The 18,805-nt window shown below is 47.2% G+C and overlaps 1 protein-coding gene across 3 annotated transcripts in view; it reads left to right on the top strand.

Annotated features, from left to right (window-relative positions):
* Positions 1–18,805, top strand: part of USP32 (ubiquitin specific peptidase 32) — a 210,668-nt gene that overhangs the window by 130,967 nt on the left and 60,896 nt on the right. For all 3 annotated transcript variants that reach the window (XM_081346563.1, XM_081346562.1, XM_081346561.1), the window contains exons 6-11: positions 319–450; positions 2,907–3,014; positions 7,434–7,549; positions 9,411–9,473; positions 14,216–14,299; positions 17,173–17,234. In XM_081346563.1, coding sequence (XP_081202689.1) covers positions 319–450; positions 2,907–3,014; positions 7,434–7,549; positions 9,411–9,473; positions 14,216–14,299; positions 17,173–17,234 — 565 coding nt within the window. The remainder of the gene's footprint in view (positions 1–318; positions 451–2,906; positions 3,015–7,433; positions 7,550–9,410; positions 9,474–14,215; positions 14,300–17,172; positions 17,235–18,805) is intronic.

The following is an 18,805-nucleotide window of genomic DNA, read 5'->3' as shown; positions in this document are numbered from 1 at the left end:
ATTTTACCGACCTCAGAAGGATGTAAGGCTGAGTCAACCTGGAGCCGGTCAGGATCGAACTCCTGGAGTGAGCAGTGAGTTAGGCTGCGATGCGGCATTCTAAGCACTTGCGCCACCAGGGTTGTAAAAATATTGAATAAACATGGTCCCTCTGCGCTGTGGACCCCACATTAAGGCTCTTTGTTCCATAAAGCAACCCTCATTCCTGGAATTGCTCCTTTGAGCGGGTTGCCTGCATAAAGTGGCTGACACAAAACCCTTGACATTAAAGGCACCGTGTTGATTTGTCTGACTTTGATCCTCTTGGCTTTTATGCAGTGGAAGAATCGGATATCATCGACCTCGAGAAACGCTATTGGCTCCTGAAAGCTCAATCAAGAACAGGCCGCTTTGATCTGGAAACATTTGGCCTCCTGGTGTCCCCTCCTATTCATCCGTCCCTGAGCGAAGGTATGGACAGCGCATTGACAATCTCTCCTTGCTTTCCTGGCCATGTGAATCCCAACACGCCTGCTCATAGAACAGGGGGTCTTCAAACTTGGCCCTTTTATGACTTGTGGACTTCAGCTCCCAGAATACCTCAGCCAAGCACGCTGGCTGAGGAATTCTGGGAGTTGAAGTCCACAAGTCATAAAAGGGCCAAGTTAGAGGTGGGTCCCACCTCAGAAGTTCTATACAGGCCATAAACACTAAACTTGTAACAACTGCATTAAAAGTGCATGAAGGTGGCACACTTAGGACCACAACAGAGCCCAAAATTTCTGTTGCTAAGCGAGACAGTTGTCAAGTGAATTTTGCCCCATTTTACAACCTTTCTTGCCACATTCGTTAAGTGAATCACTGCAGTTTTTGAGTTAGCAACACGGTTGTTGAGCGAATCTGGATTCCCCATTGACCTTGCTTGTCAGAAGGTTGCAAAAGGGGATCACATGACCCCTGGGGACACTGCCACCGTCATAAATGTGAGTGAGTTGCCAAGTGTCTGAATTTTGATCGCCTGACCACGAGGATGCGGGAATGGTTGTAAATCTGAACAAAAGGTCAGAAGTCAATTTTTCCAGTGCTGTTGTAACTTCAAACGGCCACTAAATAAACGGTTGTAAGTCAAGGACTGCCCGTATAAGAAGGAGGGGAGGGACATTACCGTCAGACTTGCGAAATTTGGTTATTATAACCGACCAGAGGGCCTGACATCCCTCTTTCCATGAAGCAGATACCTGAAAAAAAATTGACATACAAATGCACAGTGGGAAGGAACAAAGGAAAATCACCAAGGGCCGGTTGCAGAAACTGGCTCCATCTGGATTCTTGCTCTCCTTCTGGAAAGTCATTTTTACCAGCTGCCCTCTGGAAAGAATTACGAGGGCAATTCAGAAACAAACCTCCAAAGACAGACACTCGCAGATACGGAACCTTGATCGTACAAATTAGAGAAACGACCAACTTTCCATTACTTTTTGAGATAATCGCCATTCAAATTGAGGCTCTTGTCATAACGCCTCGCAAGGTTTGAAATTCCTTAGTCATAGTCGCTTGGCGCCAAATCTGGGCTATGAGGGAGGGGGATCAAAAACATCCCAACGGGACTGCTTCAAAGGTTCTTGGGTGCATCTAGCGGTGTGCGGGCGAGCGTTATCGTGAACCAACACCACACCGGAAGTGGTGCCATAGAAAATGCCGCCAAATGCGAAGATGCCAAAGGAGTACTGCTAGGGAAGTTCATGGAGCCTGGTTCGACCATCAATTCAGATGTCTACTGTGAAGCGTTACGAAAACTCAGATGCGCCATGCATAACAAGCGTCGGGGCATGCTGACTTCCGGTGTGGTGTTGCTTCACGACAATGCTCGCCCGCACACCGCTAGACGCACCCAAGAACCCGTGAAGCAGTTTCGTTGGGATCTTTTTGATCAAACACCCACCCACCCACCCCCCAATAGCCCAAATTTGGCACCAAGCGGCTACAACTAAGGAATTTCAAACCTTGTAAGACGTTATGACAAGTTGCCTCAGTTTGAATGGCGGTTATGTCAAAAAGTAATGTAACGTTGTAGTCTTCTAATGTGTATAATAAAAGTTCTGTATCTGCGAGTCTCTGTCCTTGATAACCAAATGGAGATTTATTTCCTAATTGCCCCCGGCATTTAGTCAGAACCTCAGAATATCTGCATTTGCAAGGGGTAAAATAAATCAGTAAAAATGATGGGGGAAAAGTTAAGGCTGGCCATATGGCCTTTGCGTTTCTCCTTTTGTAACATGCCCTTTAAATGGACTAAGAAATGAACGGGGGGGGGGGGGAAAAGCCCAGGATATTAAACCATGATTTCTTGGATCAGGAGATTGGCTGTAGTTTTCCATTCTTGGGCACACAGTGGCAATGAATCAGTGTATAAGTTACTCTGTACAGGTAGTCCTCAACTTACAACCACAATTGGGGGCGGAACTTCCATTGCTAAGCGCGGCGGCTGTTCAATGAGCCACGCCTAATTTTACAATCTTTTTGCTGTGGTTGTTAAGCGAATCACTACGGTGGTTCCGTGAATCGCATAGTCATTAAGCGAATCTTGAGTTTCCCCATTGAATTTGCTTGTCCGAAGCCAATTGGGAAGGTTGCAAATGGCCATTACATGACTTCAGGATGTTTCAACCATCCTAAATACATGCTGGTTGCCAAGCGCCTGAATTTTGATCCCGTGAATGTGGGGAATGCAGTGACACTTGTAACTGCAAGGACCAGTCATAAAAGTCACTTTTTTTAAAGGCCTTTGTAACTTCGAAAGGTTGCTAAGCCAATGTCAGTTGAGGACTACCTTGCATCTCAGCTAACTGAGTCACGATTTAATTGGCAAACCGGGCACTGTCTATAACTGAAACGAACTCAGCCTCTTGCTTTGGGACCCTTTGCAGGCCTGTTTAACGCCTTTGATGAAAACCGCGACAATCACATAGACTTCAAGGAAATCTCATGTGGACTCTCGGCTTGCTGCAGGGGACCGCTGGCAGAACGGCAGAAGTGTGAGTACGGTTAGGACAATGATGGCGAACCTTTTAGAGACCGAGTGCCCAAATTGCAACCCAAACCCCACTTATGTATCGTCAGGTGCCGGGTGGGCATGACCCATTGGGTGGGTGCAGCCCATTGGGTGGGCCTGGCAGACTGGGTGGGGCTAAAAAGTTCAATCAATCAATTCCAACTTTGCGAGATCTTTTTTTCCCCACGAGAAGTTGAAATTGATTGATTGATTGAACCTTTTTTTTTGCACACGGCGGTGGAGGCCTAAAGCAAAAAGGTTTTATAAAACCCAGCTGAAGGCCTAGGACTGGGGCGACAGCGTGTGTGTCCACAGAGAGGTCTCTGCATGTCACCTGTGGTCCACGTGCCATAGGTTCACCACCACGGAGCTAGGAGGTTTCCCAGGCTCCCTTTTCAGGTGTTACAGGTGCTCCCAGGTTCAGCTTAGGGTCACTCACTCACACAGTCTCAGCCCTGGAAAACAGCCACGCAAATCACTTCCACTCATGCGCAGAGGCGCAAGCCCTTCTTTAGACTACATGGAGACCCAGTGAATTTAAAGCAACAACAATCCTTGATGCTCTCTGAGCTTGGAGGGTTTTCTTGAGACGTTTCACTACCCAAACTAGGTAACATCATCAGTGCTAGAAGAGAGTGGGGCTTGCTCTTTACTTACTAATGGTTTACTGGTTACTACAGGGGTCCCCAAACCCTGGGCTGTGGCCCACTATCGAGCCGTGGCCTATTCAGAATTGGGCCATGTGAGTGGCTAGCTGGGGGCACTCGCGTGCACTTGCGCAACTCAACACATTTGAGCTGCGAGCTGGCCAGCACTCGCGTGCATGTGCGGTGGGCCAGCAGGTACTCGACGCGCGTCCGCACGAGCCCTGCCGTTCACACAAGTCGAGCTGCGTACGTGCGCGCCAGCCCACCACTCGCACAAAGACTGCGTGTGCACTGGCCTGCTGCTTGTGTGGCCAGTTCCCCTCTCCCGTCCATCCAGGCCGCCAAGCAGCCACACACTTATAGACTCATCGGATGGGAAGGGACCTTGGAGGTCTTCTAGTCCAGACTTCTCCAACCTTTCCTGCTTTGCGGGCCGGCGAGGAGAGGGGAGGGTTCTGCACGAGCAGCGGGCGCCCATCCCTTGTACAAGTGGTGATGCGCTCACACGCCCTCACCCACACCATTTCTGTGGCCTGGTTCCAAACAGCTCGAGACCCCATAGTGACCTACGGCCCGGGAGTTGGGGACCCCTGTTGTAGTCTGAACAACCCAGCTAAATGGTTGTCCAATCTGTTTTTGAAAACCTGCCGTGATGGAGTGCCCACAAGCCCAGGAGGCAAAGCTATTCCATTGATTAATTGCCGTCACTGACAGACAATTTCTCCTTATTTCTAAGCGACAAATTCTCCCAGTCCCTGTGCTGGGATTATAGCAGAGCCTTTGAGAGGCATGCTGGAGCCTTGTGTCCTTTGGGAAACCCTCTCTCAAAAATAACAGGAGTGGAATTTATTGATGGGCTCTAAGCTTGTCTTGCTCCTTCTGTGGTTTTATTGCTTTTGCGATCTGGAAATGTCAAAGTGTCCGTGTGGCGCACAGACAAACACAGACACAAACATGTGGTGTACATTTCCCCCCCCCCCAAGAGGTTGACATTGGCTGCTGTTTTCTCCTGTGTACGTAGAACAGCAGCTTTATGAGGAGAGGACTTCAGCTCCCAGAATTCCCCAATCAGCATGCATTATGGGGAGTCCACTCATCTCAAAAGGGGTGCGGTGGCTCAGTGGGTTAGGATGCTGAGCTCGTCGATCAGAAGGTTGGCAGTTTGGTGGGTCAAATCCCGAGTGCCGCATAACAGAGTGAGCGCCTGTTACTCGTCCCAGCTTCTGCCAACCTAGCAGTTCGAAAGCACGTAAAAATGCAAGTAGAAAAATAGGGACCACGACGGTGGGAAGGTAACATCCTTCCGTGCGCCTTTGGCGTCTAGTCATGCCGGCCACATGACCATGGAGTCGTCCTCGGACAACCGCTGGCTCTTCGGCTTTGAAACGGAGATGAGCACCGGCCCCTAGAGTCGGAAACGACTAGCACGCATGTGTGGGGGAACCTTTACCTTTACCTTTACTCATCTCAACATTGTTTAGGTCAGGGGTAGGCAACCTCGGCTCTTTTATGACTCATGGACTTCAACTCCCAGAATTCCTGAGTCAGCTGACTCAGGAATTCTGGGAGTTGAAGTCCATGAGTCATAAAAGATCCGAGGTTGCCTACCCCTGGTTTAGGTTGAGAAACACAGTGATGTAGAGGTTGATCAGTCCTGGCTCTGTAGGGGTAATATATAAAAACAGAGCTAAGTTTATTGTCTACAGATTTTTTCCCCCTCCTTTTTTGGGGAAAAAAAGATGCTTTCTACATCTGCCTACCTAACCTACATTTTAAGTCTTGGGAGTTTCCCCCCCCCCCTTTATTATTCTTTCCTGTATGGGTGTATGCACACGTTAAGGAAATATAATCTCTTGTGATGGTTTTGAAAGGAGGGCTTTTAAAAAGCTAATTCCCAATCATCTCCCAGCTCTATTAATTCGATATAACATGGTGAGTTACTCTCATTTTATGCCAATTACAGTCAATCTTCTGGAAGAGGTTGTCCGCTTGTCGATAACTCCCCATTTTTGGGAGCTGGATTTTAATTTCTCTTTAATAAAATATTCATGAGCACAAACAGTTAGCTCGGTTTGCGGCATTGACATTTGTGTCTATGTGGATGGAGTATGTGGAGAGCCAATGTGCTGTAAATGCCAATATTTGCTCTTTGGAAAAAGAAGACTAAACAGATTATATCATTTATTACATCACTGGTGCCCGTGTATTCCTGTCCCTTCACTCTCTGAAATAGATTTCCTCCCTCTAATAGAGGCCACTTTTAACTATTCCCTGTTTGCAGTGTCTATTTTCTCCATAATAACCCAGCTTCATGTCTAGGGGGCTGGGCTGCAAGAGATGGAGTGGCCCAAAGTCGCCCAGCAGCTTTCAAACCTAAGGCAGGACTAGAACTCACCGGCTCCTGGTGATTGGCCCCAAATCACCCAATGACTTTCATACCTAAGGCAGAACTAGACCTCTCAAATCTTCTGGTGATTGGCACAAAGTCACCCAGCTGGCTTTCATACCTAAGGTGGAACTAGAACTCTCATTCTCCTGGTGATTAGCCCAAAGTCACCCAGCCGGCTTTCATACCTAAGGCAGAACTAGACCTCTCAAATCTTCTGGTGATTAGCCCAAAGTCACCCAGCTGGCTTTCATACCTAAGGTGGAACTAGAACTCTCATTCTCCTGGTGATTAGCCCAAAGTCACCCAGCCGGCTTTCATACCTAAGGCAGAACTAGAACTGTCAGTCCCCCGGTGATTGGCCCAAAGTCACCCAGTGACTTTCATGCCTAAGGCGGGACTAGAACTCACCGTCTCCTGGTGATTGGCCCAAAGTCAACCCAGATGGCTCTCACACCTAAGCGAAACTAGAACTCACTGTCTCCCAGTTTCTAATCCAGCACTTTAAACTCTACACCAATCTGAACCTTCTAGTTTCTCAAGTTCTCCTCTTTGAACACTCATCACTTGTGTCTTGTGAACTGTAAGTATCCCCGGCTACTCTCCCATTCCATCTGAGAAAGTGGACAATTACTAGCTGAGGTTTAAAAACCAAAAAAGATTCTGCTTTCAGGCTTTTTTTTAAAAAAAAATTATATCTGCTTTTTAAAATGCAAGGTTTCTTCACAGCAGTTCATCATCCTGTTACAAAAAGTTAACATATTTTTTTGAACTTTTTTTAAAAGTTAAAAGCAGCAGCTTGGAAACGGAAACGATGGATAGAAATAGCAGTTAAATCTCAAGATGGCAATTATTAGGGTTCATTGCACAGCCAGCCATATGAACAAACAAATCAAATAAAATAAAGAAATAAATAGAAGAAGCAGTTTAAAGCAGTTATATGCAAACTGTTTCTCTCTCCTCCCTCCTTAACATTACAATTATCCCTTCAGCCCCTTATTCAATCTTCTTTTCCCCCCAATTGTCAAATCCTGAAATCACCATTTCCATATTCACCAAAAAAAAGTCCATCAAGGGTTTCCAGCCTTTTGTAAAAAAAAATATATTTATTGTTTTGCCTTCTTTGCTAATTCTGCCATCTTCCCAATCCATTCCTTCGTTGTGGGTTATTTCAGTATTTTTCCATCTCGGTGCGGACAAGTATCTTGCTGCAGTTACTGTAAATAAAAACCAGTCATTTATGTCTTTTCAAATCAACTATCCATAAGTTCCGACAAAAGCAGTTCTCCTTTCATCTCAGCCTTCAAAATCTTTGAAGTCATAATAAGCTGTTTAGTTCCGTTAGAATAACCCCTTCTGTTTCTTTCAGTTTGCTTCAAGGTTTTTGACATTGATCGAGATGGAGTTTTGTCTAAGGTTGAACTCGAAGAAATGGTCGTGGCCCTTTTGGAAGTCTGGAAAGATAATCGTATTGATAACATTCCTGTAAGTTGCATGCAACATTAATAGCCTCTTGCTCCCCTGCCTTATTCTTTGAGTTTGCATGTGCATTTAGGTCGTCCTTGTTTAGTGACCACAGTCGCTCCTGGCAACTCAGCCTTTAAGTGAAACCGCAACTGTACGTATGAAAGGTTGCTGAAATTGGGTACGTCTAATGTTTAATGAAGAGAAGGGTGAGGGGGGGACATGATAGCAGCCTTCCAGTATCTCAGGGGCTGCCCCAAAGAAGAGGGAGTCAAGCTATTCTCCAAAGCGCCCGAAGGCAGGACAAGAAGCAACGGATGGAAACTAATCAAGGAGAGAAGCAACCTAGAACTAAGGAGAAACTTCCTGATGGTGAGAACAATTAATCAGTGGAACAACCTGCCTCCAGAAGCTGTGAATGCTCCAACACTGGAAGCCTTTAAAAAGAGACTGGAGAGCCATTTGTCTGAAATGGTATAGGGCAGTGATGGCGAACCTTTTAGAGACCGAGTGCCCAAACTGCAACCCAAAACTCACTTATGGATCGTTGGGTGGCAGGTGGGCGTGGCCCATTGGATGGGTGTGGCCCATTGGATGGGCGTGGCTGCGGTGGTAACGGCAGACTGGGTAGGACTAAAAAGTTCAATCAATCAATTCCAACTTTGCGAGATGTTTTTTTTTTCCACGCAAGAAGTTTGATTGATTGAACGAACCTTTTTTTTTGCACAAGGCGGCGGATTCCTAAAGTGAAAAGGTTTCATAAAACCCAGCTGAAGGCCTAGGACTGGGGCAACGGCCCACGTGCCCACAGAGAGGGCTCTGTGTGCCACCTGTGGCACACGTGCCATAGGTTCGCCACCATGGGTATAGGGTTTCCTGCCTGAGCAGGGGGTTGGACTAGATGACCACCAAGGTCTCTTCCAACTTTATTATTATTATTTTCTTCACCTTTCTTTTGCTTTACAGACCTGTGAAGATCGTAAATGCAAGGATTGGTTGTAAAGTTACTTTTGCATCACCATCATAACTATGAACAGTCACTAAGCGACAGAGTCACTAAACGAGGACCACCTGTATTGGGGTTTATGAAAAAGTAATGCACTTTTCTCAGCTAAGCCATGGGACTATTATATTGAACAACACAGTTTACCATCCTCAAAGCTGCAGGAGAAATATCATTTTAGTCTATGGTAGCCAAAAATCAGAAGGAGTCAATTGCCTGCTGAGTCTGAAATTGAAAATAAAGTAGATGGGCTTCTGCTTAACCATCTGGCTAGTTTGGGTGTTTCTTACTGATCCCTCAGTGGTTTAACTTGCAAAGATTGGTTTAAAATATGTCGTCTGTCTATCAGTCTGCCTATCTATGAATCTGTCTGTCTTTCAATCTATGTCTGTCTATCATTGTTTATTTCTGCCTGCCTGTCTATCTGTTTGTCTCACTGTCTCTCTCTCTCTCCCCTCTTACTTTCATGTTTTGTAAACCCTGGGCTTTTTTTGTCACAGAACGCCCAGAACGGAGTTCCGGCACCTTTTTTGGATGGAACCTTGTAGGGTAGGCAAGGCGGGTTGTATGACATGTGTGAGTTCCGGCACCTTTTTCTTTTACAAAAAAAGCACTGTGTAAACCAATTATCCAGAAAGCTCATAAAATCAGACGAAATAGCCTGATTCAAGGTTAGATCAGTCATGGAGGAGACTAGCTAAAATCAGTGGGATAGGTCATTTGCTACTAATTTAAGCTCGTTGTTTTTAGTGGATCTGCACTCTACACGGATTCAACCCAGCATTCTTACTTTTAGGGTCTATATACGTAGATCAAAACAACCATTCGAAATAGTGTTTTTAGCTTTTATGGGATCTTCCTGTTCTTCTCTTTTTCAAGGAGCTGCACATGAATTTGCCTGATATTGTAGAAGATATTCTAAAGTCACATGACACTACCAAGGTAAGAAAGAGCATCTGCATCTTATTATCCCTTATTGTGTGACTTGAGGAATCAGTGCGGACGTATCGCCAAGAAACTGAATTGGCTTCTGAGATGGACAGTAGGGAAGCTGAGTCAAGCTGCGGAGTTAACTAGTGCCTGGAAAGTTTATTTACTGTGAAATTGATCTGGATGGTATCCTTTGCCGAGAGAAGCTGGAGAGAATAAAAAGCATTAAAAGAGATCATTTATTTACATTCATTTATTTGACATTACCTATAAGGTGGCAGAAATCCACTGAGCTAATGAATGCAATTACACTTGCTTGTTTACAACTATAGTAAAATTATAGAACAGTTATCGTTAAATATGTTTTAAAAATTGGTCCTTTCCATCTGCTGGTCTTTGTTGTTGTTCAAGTACATTCTCCTAAGCTCCTGAATATGAAAAAGGGGCAGCTATTCCTTTAAAGATATTAAAAGTAGAAAAACATGTTTCCTTTTTATTCTATTATTTTTCACAGCTTCACATGATAATCAATTACCGTATATACTTGAGTATAAGCCGAATTTTTCAGCCCACTTTTTGGGCTGAAAAATTCCACTTCGGCTTATACTCCAGTCAACAAAAAAACTTACCGAGGACTTGTGCACGCCCGAGGCTTTGGTGCTTCCGGGATCGCGCGCACCTCTCCCAAGCCACCGCCGTCCGAGACCTGCCGAAGTTTGGGGAGGTTTGGGGAGGTGCACGCGCACCTCCCCAAACCTCCCCAAACGTCGGCAGGTCTCCGTTCCTCCGCGCCCTGCCTGCCTGCTTCTTTCCGCAGCGGAAAGAAGCAGGCAGGCAGGGCGCGGAGGAACGGAGACCTGCCGACGTTTGGGGAGGTTTGGGTGCCTCCCCAAACCTCCCCAAACGTCGGCAGGTCTCCGTTCCTCCTGCCGACGTTTGGGGAGGTTTGGGCGCCTCCCCAAACCTCCCCAGGTCTCCGTTCCTCCGCGCAGACCTGCCGACGTTTGGGGAGGTTTGGGCGCCTCCCCAAACCTCCCCAGGTCTCCGTTCCTCCGCGCAGACCTGCCGACGTTTGGGGAGGTTTGGGCGCCTCCCCAAACCTCCCCAAACGTTGGCAGGTCTCCGTTCCTCCTGCCGACGTTTGGGGAGGTTTGGGCGCCTCCCCAAACCTCCCCAGGTCTCCGTTCCTCCGCGCAGACCTGCCGACGTTTGGGGAGGTTTGGGCGCCTCCCCAAACCTCCCCAAACGTCGGCAGGTCTCCGTTCCTCCTGCCGACGTTTGGGGAGGTTTGGGCACCTCCCCAAACCTCCCCAGGTCTCCGTTCCTCCGCGCAGACCTGCCGACGTTTGGGGAGGTTTGGGCACCTCCCCAAACCTCCCCAGGTCTCCGTTCCTCCGCGCAGACCTGCCGACATTTGGGGAGGTTTGGGCGCCTCCCCAAACCTCCCCAAACGTCGGCAGGTCTCCGTTCCTCCTGCCGACGTTTGGGGAGGTTTGGGCGCCTCCCCAAACCTCCCCAGGTCTCCGTTCCTCCGCGCAGACCTGCCGACGTTTGGGGAGGTTTGGGCGCCTCCCCAAACCTCCCCAAACGTCGGCAGGTCTCCGTTCCTCCTGCCGACGTTTGGGGAGGTTTGGGCACCTCCCCAAACCTCCCCAGGTCTCCGTTCCTCCGCGCAGACCTGCCGACGTTTGGGGAGGTTTGGGCGCCTCCCCAAACCTCCCCAAACGTCGGCAGGTCTCCGTTCCTCCTGCCGACGTTTGGGGAGGTTTGGGCGCCTCCCCAAACCTCCCCAGGTCTCCGTTCCTCCGCGCAGACCTGCCGACGTTTGGGGAGGTTTGGGCGCCTCCCCAAACCTCCCCAGGTCTCCGTTCCTTCGCGCAGACCTGCCGACGTTTGGGGAGGTTTGGGCGCCTCCCCAAACCTCCCCAAACGTCGGCAGGTCTCCGTTCCTCCTGCCGACGTTTGGGGAGGTTTGGGCGCCTCCCCAAACCTCCCCAGGTCTCCGTTCCTCCGCACAGACCTGCCGACGTTTGGGGAGGTTTGGGCGCCTCCCCAAACCTCCCCAAACGTCGGCAGGTCTCCGTTCCTCCTGCCGACGTTTGGGGAGGTTTGGGCGCCTCCCCAAACCTCCCCAGGTCTCCGTTCCTCCGCGCAGACCTGCCGACGTTTGGGGAGGTTTGGGCGCCTCCCCAAACCTCCCCAAACGTCGGCAGGTCTCCGTTCCTCCTGCCGACGTTTGGGGAGGTTTGGGGAGGCGCCCAAACCTCCCCAGGTCTCCGTTCCTCCGCGCAGACCTGCCGACGTTTGGGGAGGTTTGGGCGCCTCCCCAAACCTCCCCAAACGTCGGCAGGTCTCCGTTCCTCCTGCCGACGTTTGGGGAGGTTTGGGCGCCTCCCCAAACCTCCCCAGGTCTCCGTTCCTCCGCGCAGACCTGCCGACGTTTGGGGAGGTTTGGGCGCCTCCCCAAACCTCCCCAAACGTCGGCAGGTCTCCGTTCCTCCTGCCGACGTTTGGGGAGGTTTGGGCGCCTCCCCAAACCTCCCCAGGTCTCCGTTCCTCCGCGCAGACCTGCCGACGCTGTGGAAAGAAGCAGGCAGGCAGGGCGCGGAGGAACGGAGACCCGGCGACGTTTGGGGAGGTTTGGGGAGGCGCCCAAACCTCCCCAAACGTCGGCAGGTGTCCGTTCCTCCGCGCCCTGCCTGCCTGCTTCTTTCCGCTCTGGAAAGAAGCAGGCAGGCAGGGCGCGGAGGAACGGAGACCCGGCGACGTTTGGGGAGGTTTGGGGAGGCGCCCAAACCTCCCCAAACGTCGCCGGGTCTCCGTTCCTCCGCGCCCTGCCTGCCTGCTTCTTTCCGCTGCGGAAAGAAGCAGGCAGGCAGGGCGCAGAGGTCCGGAGACCTGCCGACGTTTGGGGAGGTTTGGGGAGGTGCGCGCGCACCTCCCCAAACCTCCCCAAACTTTGGCAGGTCTCCGGACGGCGGCGGCTTGGGAGAGGTGCGCGCGATCCTGGAAGCACCGAAGCAAGTCCTCGGTAAGCTCCGGGCGGTCACTTGCTTCGCGTCTCCTGAGGGAAGGGGGGGCGACTGGAGCGGGCGTGTTTCCTCACCTGCTGGGCGCCGCGATTTGCCCGGGGAACGCGCGGGCCCCGAATGGCAGCGTGGAGCGAGGAAGCTGACAGCCAGGGCTTCCCCGAGAGCCGCGGCCACACAGGGTATTCCTGTGTATTCAGGCTTGCAAAATGGCGGATCGAGCCTCTGCTGGCGGCAGAGGCTTGCAGAACGGCGGATCGGCTTATACTCGAGTGAACAACTTTTTCCAGTTTTTGGGGGTGAAATTGGGGGTCTCGGCTTATACTCGAGTCGGCTTATACTCAAGTATATACGGTAGTTTGTTACCTTTATTCTGTCTATTCAACCAACTACCCCATAATTTCAGTGAGAATAGTTCCCCTGAAACTCCTCACGGATCCAGCGAATCTAATCCTGGTTAGAATAGAATAGAATAGAATAGAATAGAATAGAATAGAATAGAATAGAATAGAATAGAATAGAATAGAATAGAATAGAATAGAATAGAATAGAATAGAATAGAATAATAGAATGGAATGGAATGGAATGGAATGGAATGGAATGGAATGGAATGGAATAGGAATAGGAATAGGAATAGGAATATAAAATATAGAATAGAATATAGATTAGAATAGAATAGAATAGAATAGAATAATGAAAGAACGGAATAAGAATAGAATAGAATAAGAATAGAATAGAATAGAATAGGAATATAAAATATAGAATAGAATATAGATTAGAATAGAATAGAATAGAATAGAATAGAATAGAATAGAATAGAAAATAGAATAGAATAGAATAGTGAATATAGAATAGAATAGAATAGAACAGAACAGAATAGAATAGAATAGAATAGAATAGAATAGAATAATGAAAGAATGGAATAAGAATAGAATAGAATAGTGAATATAGAACAGAACAGAACAGAACAGAACAGAACAGAACAATAGAATAGAATAGAATAGAATAGAATAGAATAGAATAGAATAGAATAGAATAGAATAGAATAGAATAATGAAAGAACGGAATAAGAATAGAATAGAATAGAATAGAATAGAATAGAATAGAATAGAATAGAATAGAATAGAATAGAATAGAATAGAATAGAATAGAATAGAATAGAATAGAATAGGAATATAAAATATAGAATAGAATAGAATAGAATAGAATAGAATAGAATAGGAATATAAAATATAGAATAGAATAGAATAGAATAGAATAGAATAGAATAGAATAGAATAGAATAGAATAGAATAGAATAGAATAGAATAGAATAGAATAGAATAGAATAGAATAGAAAACCCTGTTTAAATGACATGGCTTGCAGCCAGAAAAACCTGGATGGATAGTTTGAGAAAGTCAAAATTATTGAGAGTAGTTGCAGATCTGTCATTCTCCAGGGAAATCATGCCTATGAATTGATCCAAACCAGCTTCAAATCTACAGATAGAACAGATTAATTCTTGGTTCAAAGCCTTCCTTTATTTTCCTTAAAATATCCATTTTAGTTTGCCTGGGGGAGATGGTGTGTATATGTGTGTGTTTGAGAGAGAGAGAGAGAGAGAGAGAGAGAGAGAGAGAGAGAGAGAGAGAGAGACGGAGGGAGGGAAGGAGGGAGAGAAAGCATTGAGCCAAACATTTGGGGTAAAAAACCCTCATTGATTATCCTGCCTTCCTCCACTTCAGCTTGGTCATCTCACCCTTGAGGATTATCAGATCTGGAGTGTGAAGAGCGCTCTTGCCAACGAATTCCTCAATCTGCTTTTTCAGGTACGTTTCCTGCAAGCCCAAACCTCCCGTGGAAGGCAAGCCTTGGATTTGGCTGCCTGCTTTGCAGTCAGGGAATGCCAAATGCTGGGTCAGCTCTTATGTCAGTTGCATTCCTGGGGACGTCTGGGTTTTTTTTATGGTTTTTGGGTTTTGAGTTTTTTGGGAAGTGTGAGCTTTGCAGAGGTGCTTCTCTTGCCTGACTAATATCAGCCAGCTTGGTGAAGTGGTGGTGGTGGTGGTGGTGGTGGTGATGATGATGATGATGATGATAATAATAATAATAATTAATAATAATAATAATAATAATAATAATAATAATAATAATAATAATAATAATAATAATAATAATAATAATAATAATAATAATAAATAGTAGTAGTAGTAGTAGTAGTAGTTGGAAGGGACCTTGGAAGTCTTCTAGTCCAACCCCCTGCTCAGGCAGGAAACCCTATACCATTTCAGACAAATGGCTGTCCAGTCTCTCCTTAAAAACCTCCAGTGTTGGAGCATTCACCACGTCTGGAGGCAGGTGGTTCCACTGGTTAATTGTTCTAACTGTCAGGAAATTTCTCCTGAGTTCTAGGTTGCTTAGTTCTAGGTGGTAGCCTAGGACAGTGGTCCCCAACCTTTGCTGCTTGGTGGCTCAGCAGGGCCGGGGAGGGGAAGGACAACTGGGCCACGCAAGCAGTGGGTTGGTGGGCCCTGGTGCGTAGGTTTGCCATTTTGAGGTAGGTAGGTAGTGCAAGAGAGAGGGAGGGAGATAGATGGGGAGAAAAGTAGGGAGGGAGAGGGAGAGAAGGGGAGAGGGTGGGAGGGAGAGAGAGTAGTTAAGTGGAGGAGGGAGGGAGGGAGGGAGATGGAGAGAAGTAGGGAGGGAGGGGGAGAGAAGGGGAGAGGTTGGGAGGGAGAGAGGGTAGGTAAGTGGAGGAGGGAGGGAGGGAGAGAGGGAGAGGGAGAGAGGTTGGGAGGGAGAGAGGGTAGGTAAGTGGAGGAGGGAGGGAGAGGGAGGGAGAGAGGGAGGTGGAGAGAAGTAGGGAGGGAGAGAAGGAGAAAGAAGGGGTAGATAACTAGGAGAGAACGAGGGAGGGAGAAAAGGAGAAATGGAGGGAGAAAGGGGTAAGGTAAGTGGAGGAGAGAGGGAGGAAGGAGGTGGATGGAAAAAGAGGGAGGAAGGGAAGGAGGGAAGGAGGGAAAGAGAGAGAGAGAGAGAGAGAGAGAGAGAGAGAGAGAGAGAGAGAGAGAGAGAGAGAGAGAGAGAGGAATAAAATAATGCAGATAACTCCTCGACGTACAGCCATTTGTTTAGCGACCGTTCCAAAGAATGAGAACAATGCCCAGCCTAGTTGGCTCACATTGTGGTGTTTTATAGAAGACCTCAAAACAAAATCGGTTGTTTTGAATGGGGAAAAAGATATTCTGCAAGACGAACAAGAACGCGGAGGGGGGGGGGGTACAGCGGCATCCTTCTTACCTGCTCTCTCAAACTGGGCTGGGCAGCCCTTTTGCCAAGCGTTACGTCCTGCTCGTAGAACGCACGTATGTGCTGAGCTGCAGCTTTTAGACGCCAGAATTCTTACACGCCACGGCTGGCCTATGCATTCAGTGTACTAAATGAAGTTGGCAGGGGATAAATCCAGCATGACAGCCGGGGTCTCCCTTGCAGAGAAGGCTGCAATAGAGAGACATTTAGCATACTGATAAGGATGGGGAATGAAAGCAGCCCTGAAATGATGATTTGATTCTGGAAGCGGAAACTTGGTTTGGCACAATGTCCGAATTGAGTTATCTGCGATAACTTCATTCTGGCCAGATGTTTCCAGCTGCCTGTGGGCTCAATTGTTTACCTTGAATAGGAAAATTATCTTTTGCAGGTAGTTCTCGACATACAATTTAGTGACCGTTTGAAGTTGCAACAACACTGGGAAAAAGTGACTTATGACTGATTTCCACACTTAGGACCATTGCAGCATCCCTAGGGTCACGTGATCAAAATCCAGACACTTGGCAACCGGCTCATATTTATGACGGCTGCAGTGTCCCGGGGTGATGTGATCATCTTTTGCAACCATCCCCTCTGTTAAGGATTGTTGTGCAGAGGTCTCCTTGTGCTACCAAAGAGTTGCACAGACAAGGAAGGGTACTGAGAGCAGTAAGGGTCACACAGTAACCACAAGAGTACACTGAGTTGTAAAAATTGAAAGTATTTTACTTTGAGGTGGTATAAGAACAAAAATGCATGGTCAAAAATAAACAGTTCAGGTCATACACAATAGCAACAGTCCAAAGAGTAATCCAAAATACAAAGTCTTCTTAGCGGTCCAGAGGTCAATACACAGTTGTACAGGTTTATCACAGTAGTAAACCAACAGTACAGCAAAACAGAGCAAAAACAGTAATAGTAGAGAGCAGTGAATTCAGAGCGAGAGAAGCTACGTTCCTAGCTCCCTCTTATGGCCATGAGAACACTTACACACCCATTGGCCAATTAACATCTTAAAGTTACAACATCATCATGGTTTATATATTTCCAACCCAATATGTAGGCTATCATCATATGCCTAACACCCTCACAAGCAAAGTCCATTGGGGAAGCCAGATTCCCTTAACAACCGTGTTACTCACTTAGCAACCGCAGGGGTTCATTTAACACCTGTGGCAGGAAACGTGGTAAAATGGGGCAAAACTCACTCAACAACTCTTTCGCTTAGCAGCAGAAATTTTGGGCTGAATTGTGGTCGTAAGTTGAGGACTTCCTATACAAAACGTTATCTGACCAAGAGGAATAACTTATTAACTTCGTGTCCTTTCGTCTGGCACAAGTACATTTTCTCACCTTCTCTTTTTTCACTCCCATCTCTTTTTTTCCCCTCTAGGTGTGCCATATAGTCTTAGGTTTAAGACCTGCCACTCCAGGAGATGAAGGTCAAATCATTAGGTAAGTTTGATCTTCTGACATCACCTTTCAAATGAATTCTGGAGACTCTTTCCTATCTTAAAATAATAAAATAAGATGTGCGTTTTGGACCAGGGACCTAAGCCAGGTAACATCTTCGGTTTCCACCAATCAAGGGCTAGAAAGAAATAAGATGTATCAAAACTTAAATGTGCCATCTCCAGATTGGGACCAAGATGTCAGAGTATGCACAGTCTTATTGTGCTGAGGTAACCCGGGAGTAAATAAGAGTAAACAGTGGTTTGTATTAAATGGTGGTTTATATTACACACTATCTACAAATGGTCATGGTTCCGACAGATGAAACTCCTCAAAGAACTTGGAGGCATTGTTTACCTTAAGGAATCTTTTCTTCAAGTAGCACAATATTGACACTTACATAATCGAAGCCAAAAACTGATTTCCCCTCCCCTGGGCACCTAGTATCAAAGCACAATTCCCTCCTCCAATGAACAGTCATCAATCACATTCCCCAATTAGCTTGAAGCGCAGGCTTCCTCTCCAGCTCTCCAGCCCGCCAATTCTTTATCAGCTCTGATTTCAACAACCTTGATTCTTACGCTAAGTTTAGTGTTGTTATGTCTAGCTGGATTCTCATTCACATCCCCCTCCTCAGCATCATCTAACTCAGTGATGGCGAACCTTTTAGAGACCGAGTGCCCAAACTGCAACCCAAAACCCACTTATGTATCATCAGCTTCTGGATGGGCATGGCCCATTGGGTGGGTATGGCCCATTGGGTGAGCGTGGCTGCGGTGGTAATGGCAGACTGGGTGGGACTAGAAAGTTCAATCAATCAATTCCAAGTTTGTGAGATCTTTTTTTTTCCCCAGTGAGAAGTTGAAATTGATTGATTGATTGAACTTGTGTTGTTTTTTTTTTGTTTTTTTTGCACATGGCGGCGGAGGCCTAAAGCGAAAAGGTTTTATAAAACCTAGCTGAAGGCCTAGGACTGGGGTGACGGCGCATGTGCCATAGGTTTGCCACCACGGATCTAACTCTAAAAGCGAAAGGAAGAAAATGGCTACATTTCCATCTGTTGTCAATGCAAAAACATCCAATATTAGCAGCGTTGACATATACACTAGAAACAAGATACATACACACCGTGGGGAAACAGCAAACTCCAATACACAGCAATTACAGCAGGAAACGGTCAAGAGAGAAAGACTCCAGCAAAAGGCCTTCCCTTTTATACTCAAGCTCTTAAAGGGATACAGACTCCTGCTGAGTCATTCCTAATATTGCATCGTTCATCTCACGTTATACAAGCTGGTTAGCTTCCAAATCATTACCTTGACACAAGAGAAAGGGGGTCAACTAAGGTTGTTGAGAGCGTAGTGGCGCATCAGCTTCCTCTGTTCCTTGAAGATGCTGATTATCTAGACCCGTACCAATCGGGTTTCAGGCCCGGACACAGCACGGAGACGGCATTGGTCGCTCTGATGAATGATCTCTGGCGGGCTCGGGACAGGGGTCATTCCTCTGTCCTGGTCCTATTAGACCTCTCTGCGGCTTTTGATACCATCGACCATGGTATCTTACTGCGGCGT

The sequence above is a fragment of the Vipera berus genome (assembly GCF_964194415.1).
Source record: "Vipera berus genome assembly, chromosome: 1".
Taxonomy (NCBI): domain Eukaryota; kingdom Metazoa; phylum Chordata; class Lepidosauria; order Squamata; family Viperidae; genus Vipera; species Vipera berus.
Note: the sequence above shows the minus strand (reverse complement) of the source record. Positions and strands in the feature narration are given on the sequence as shown.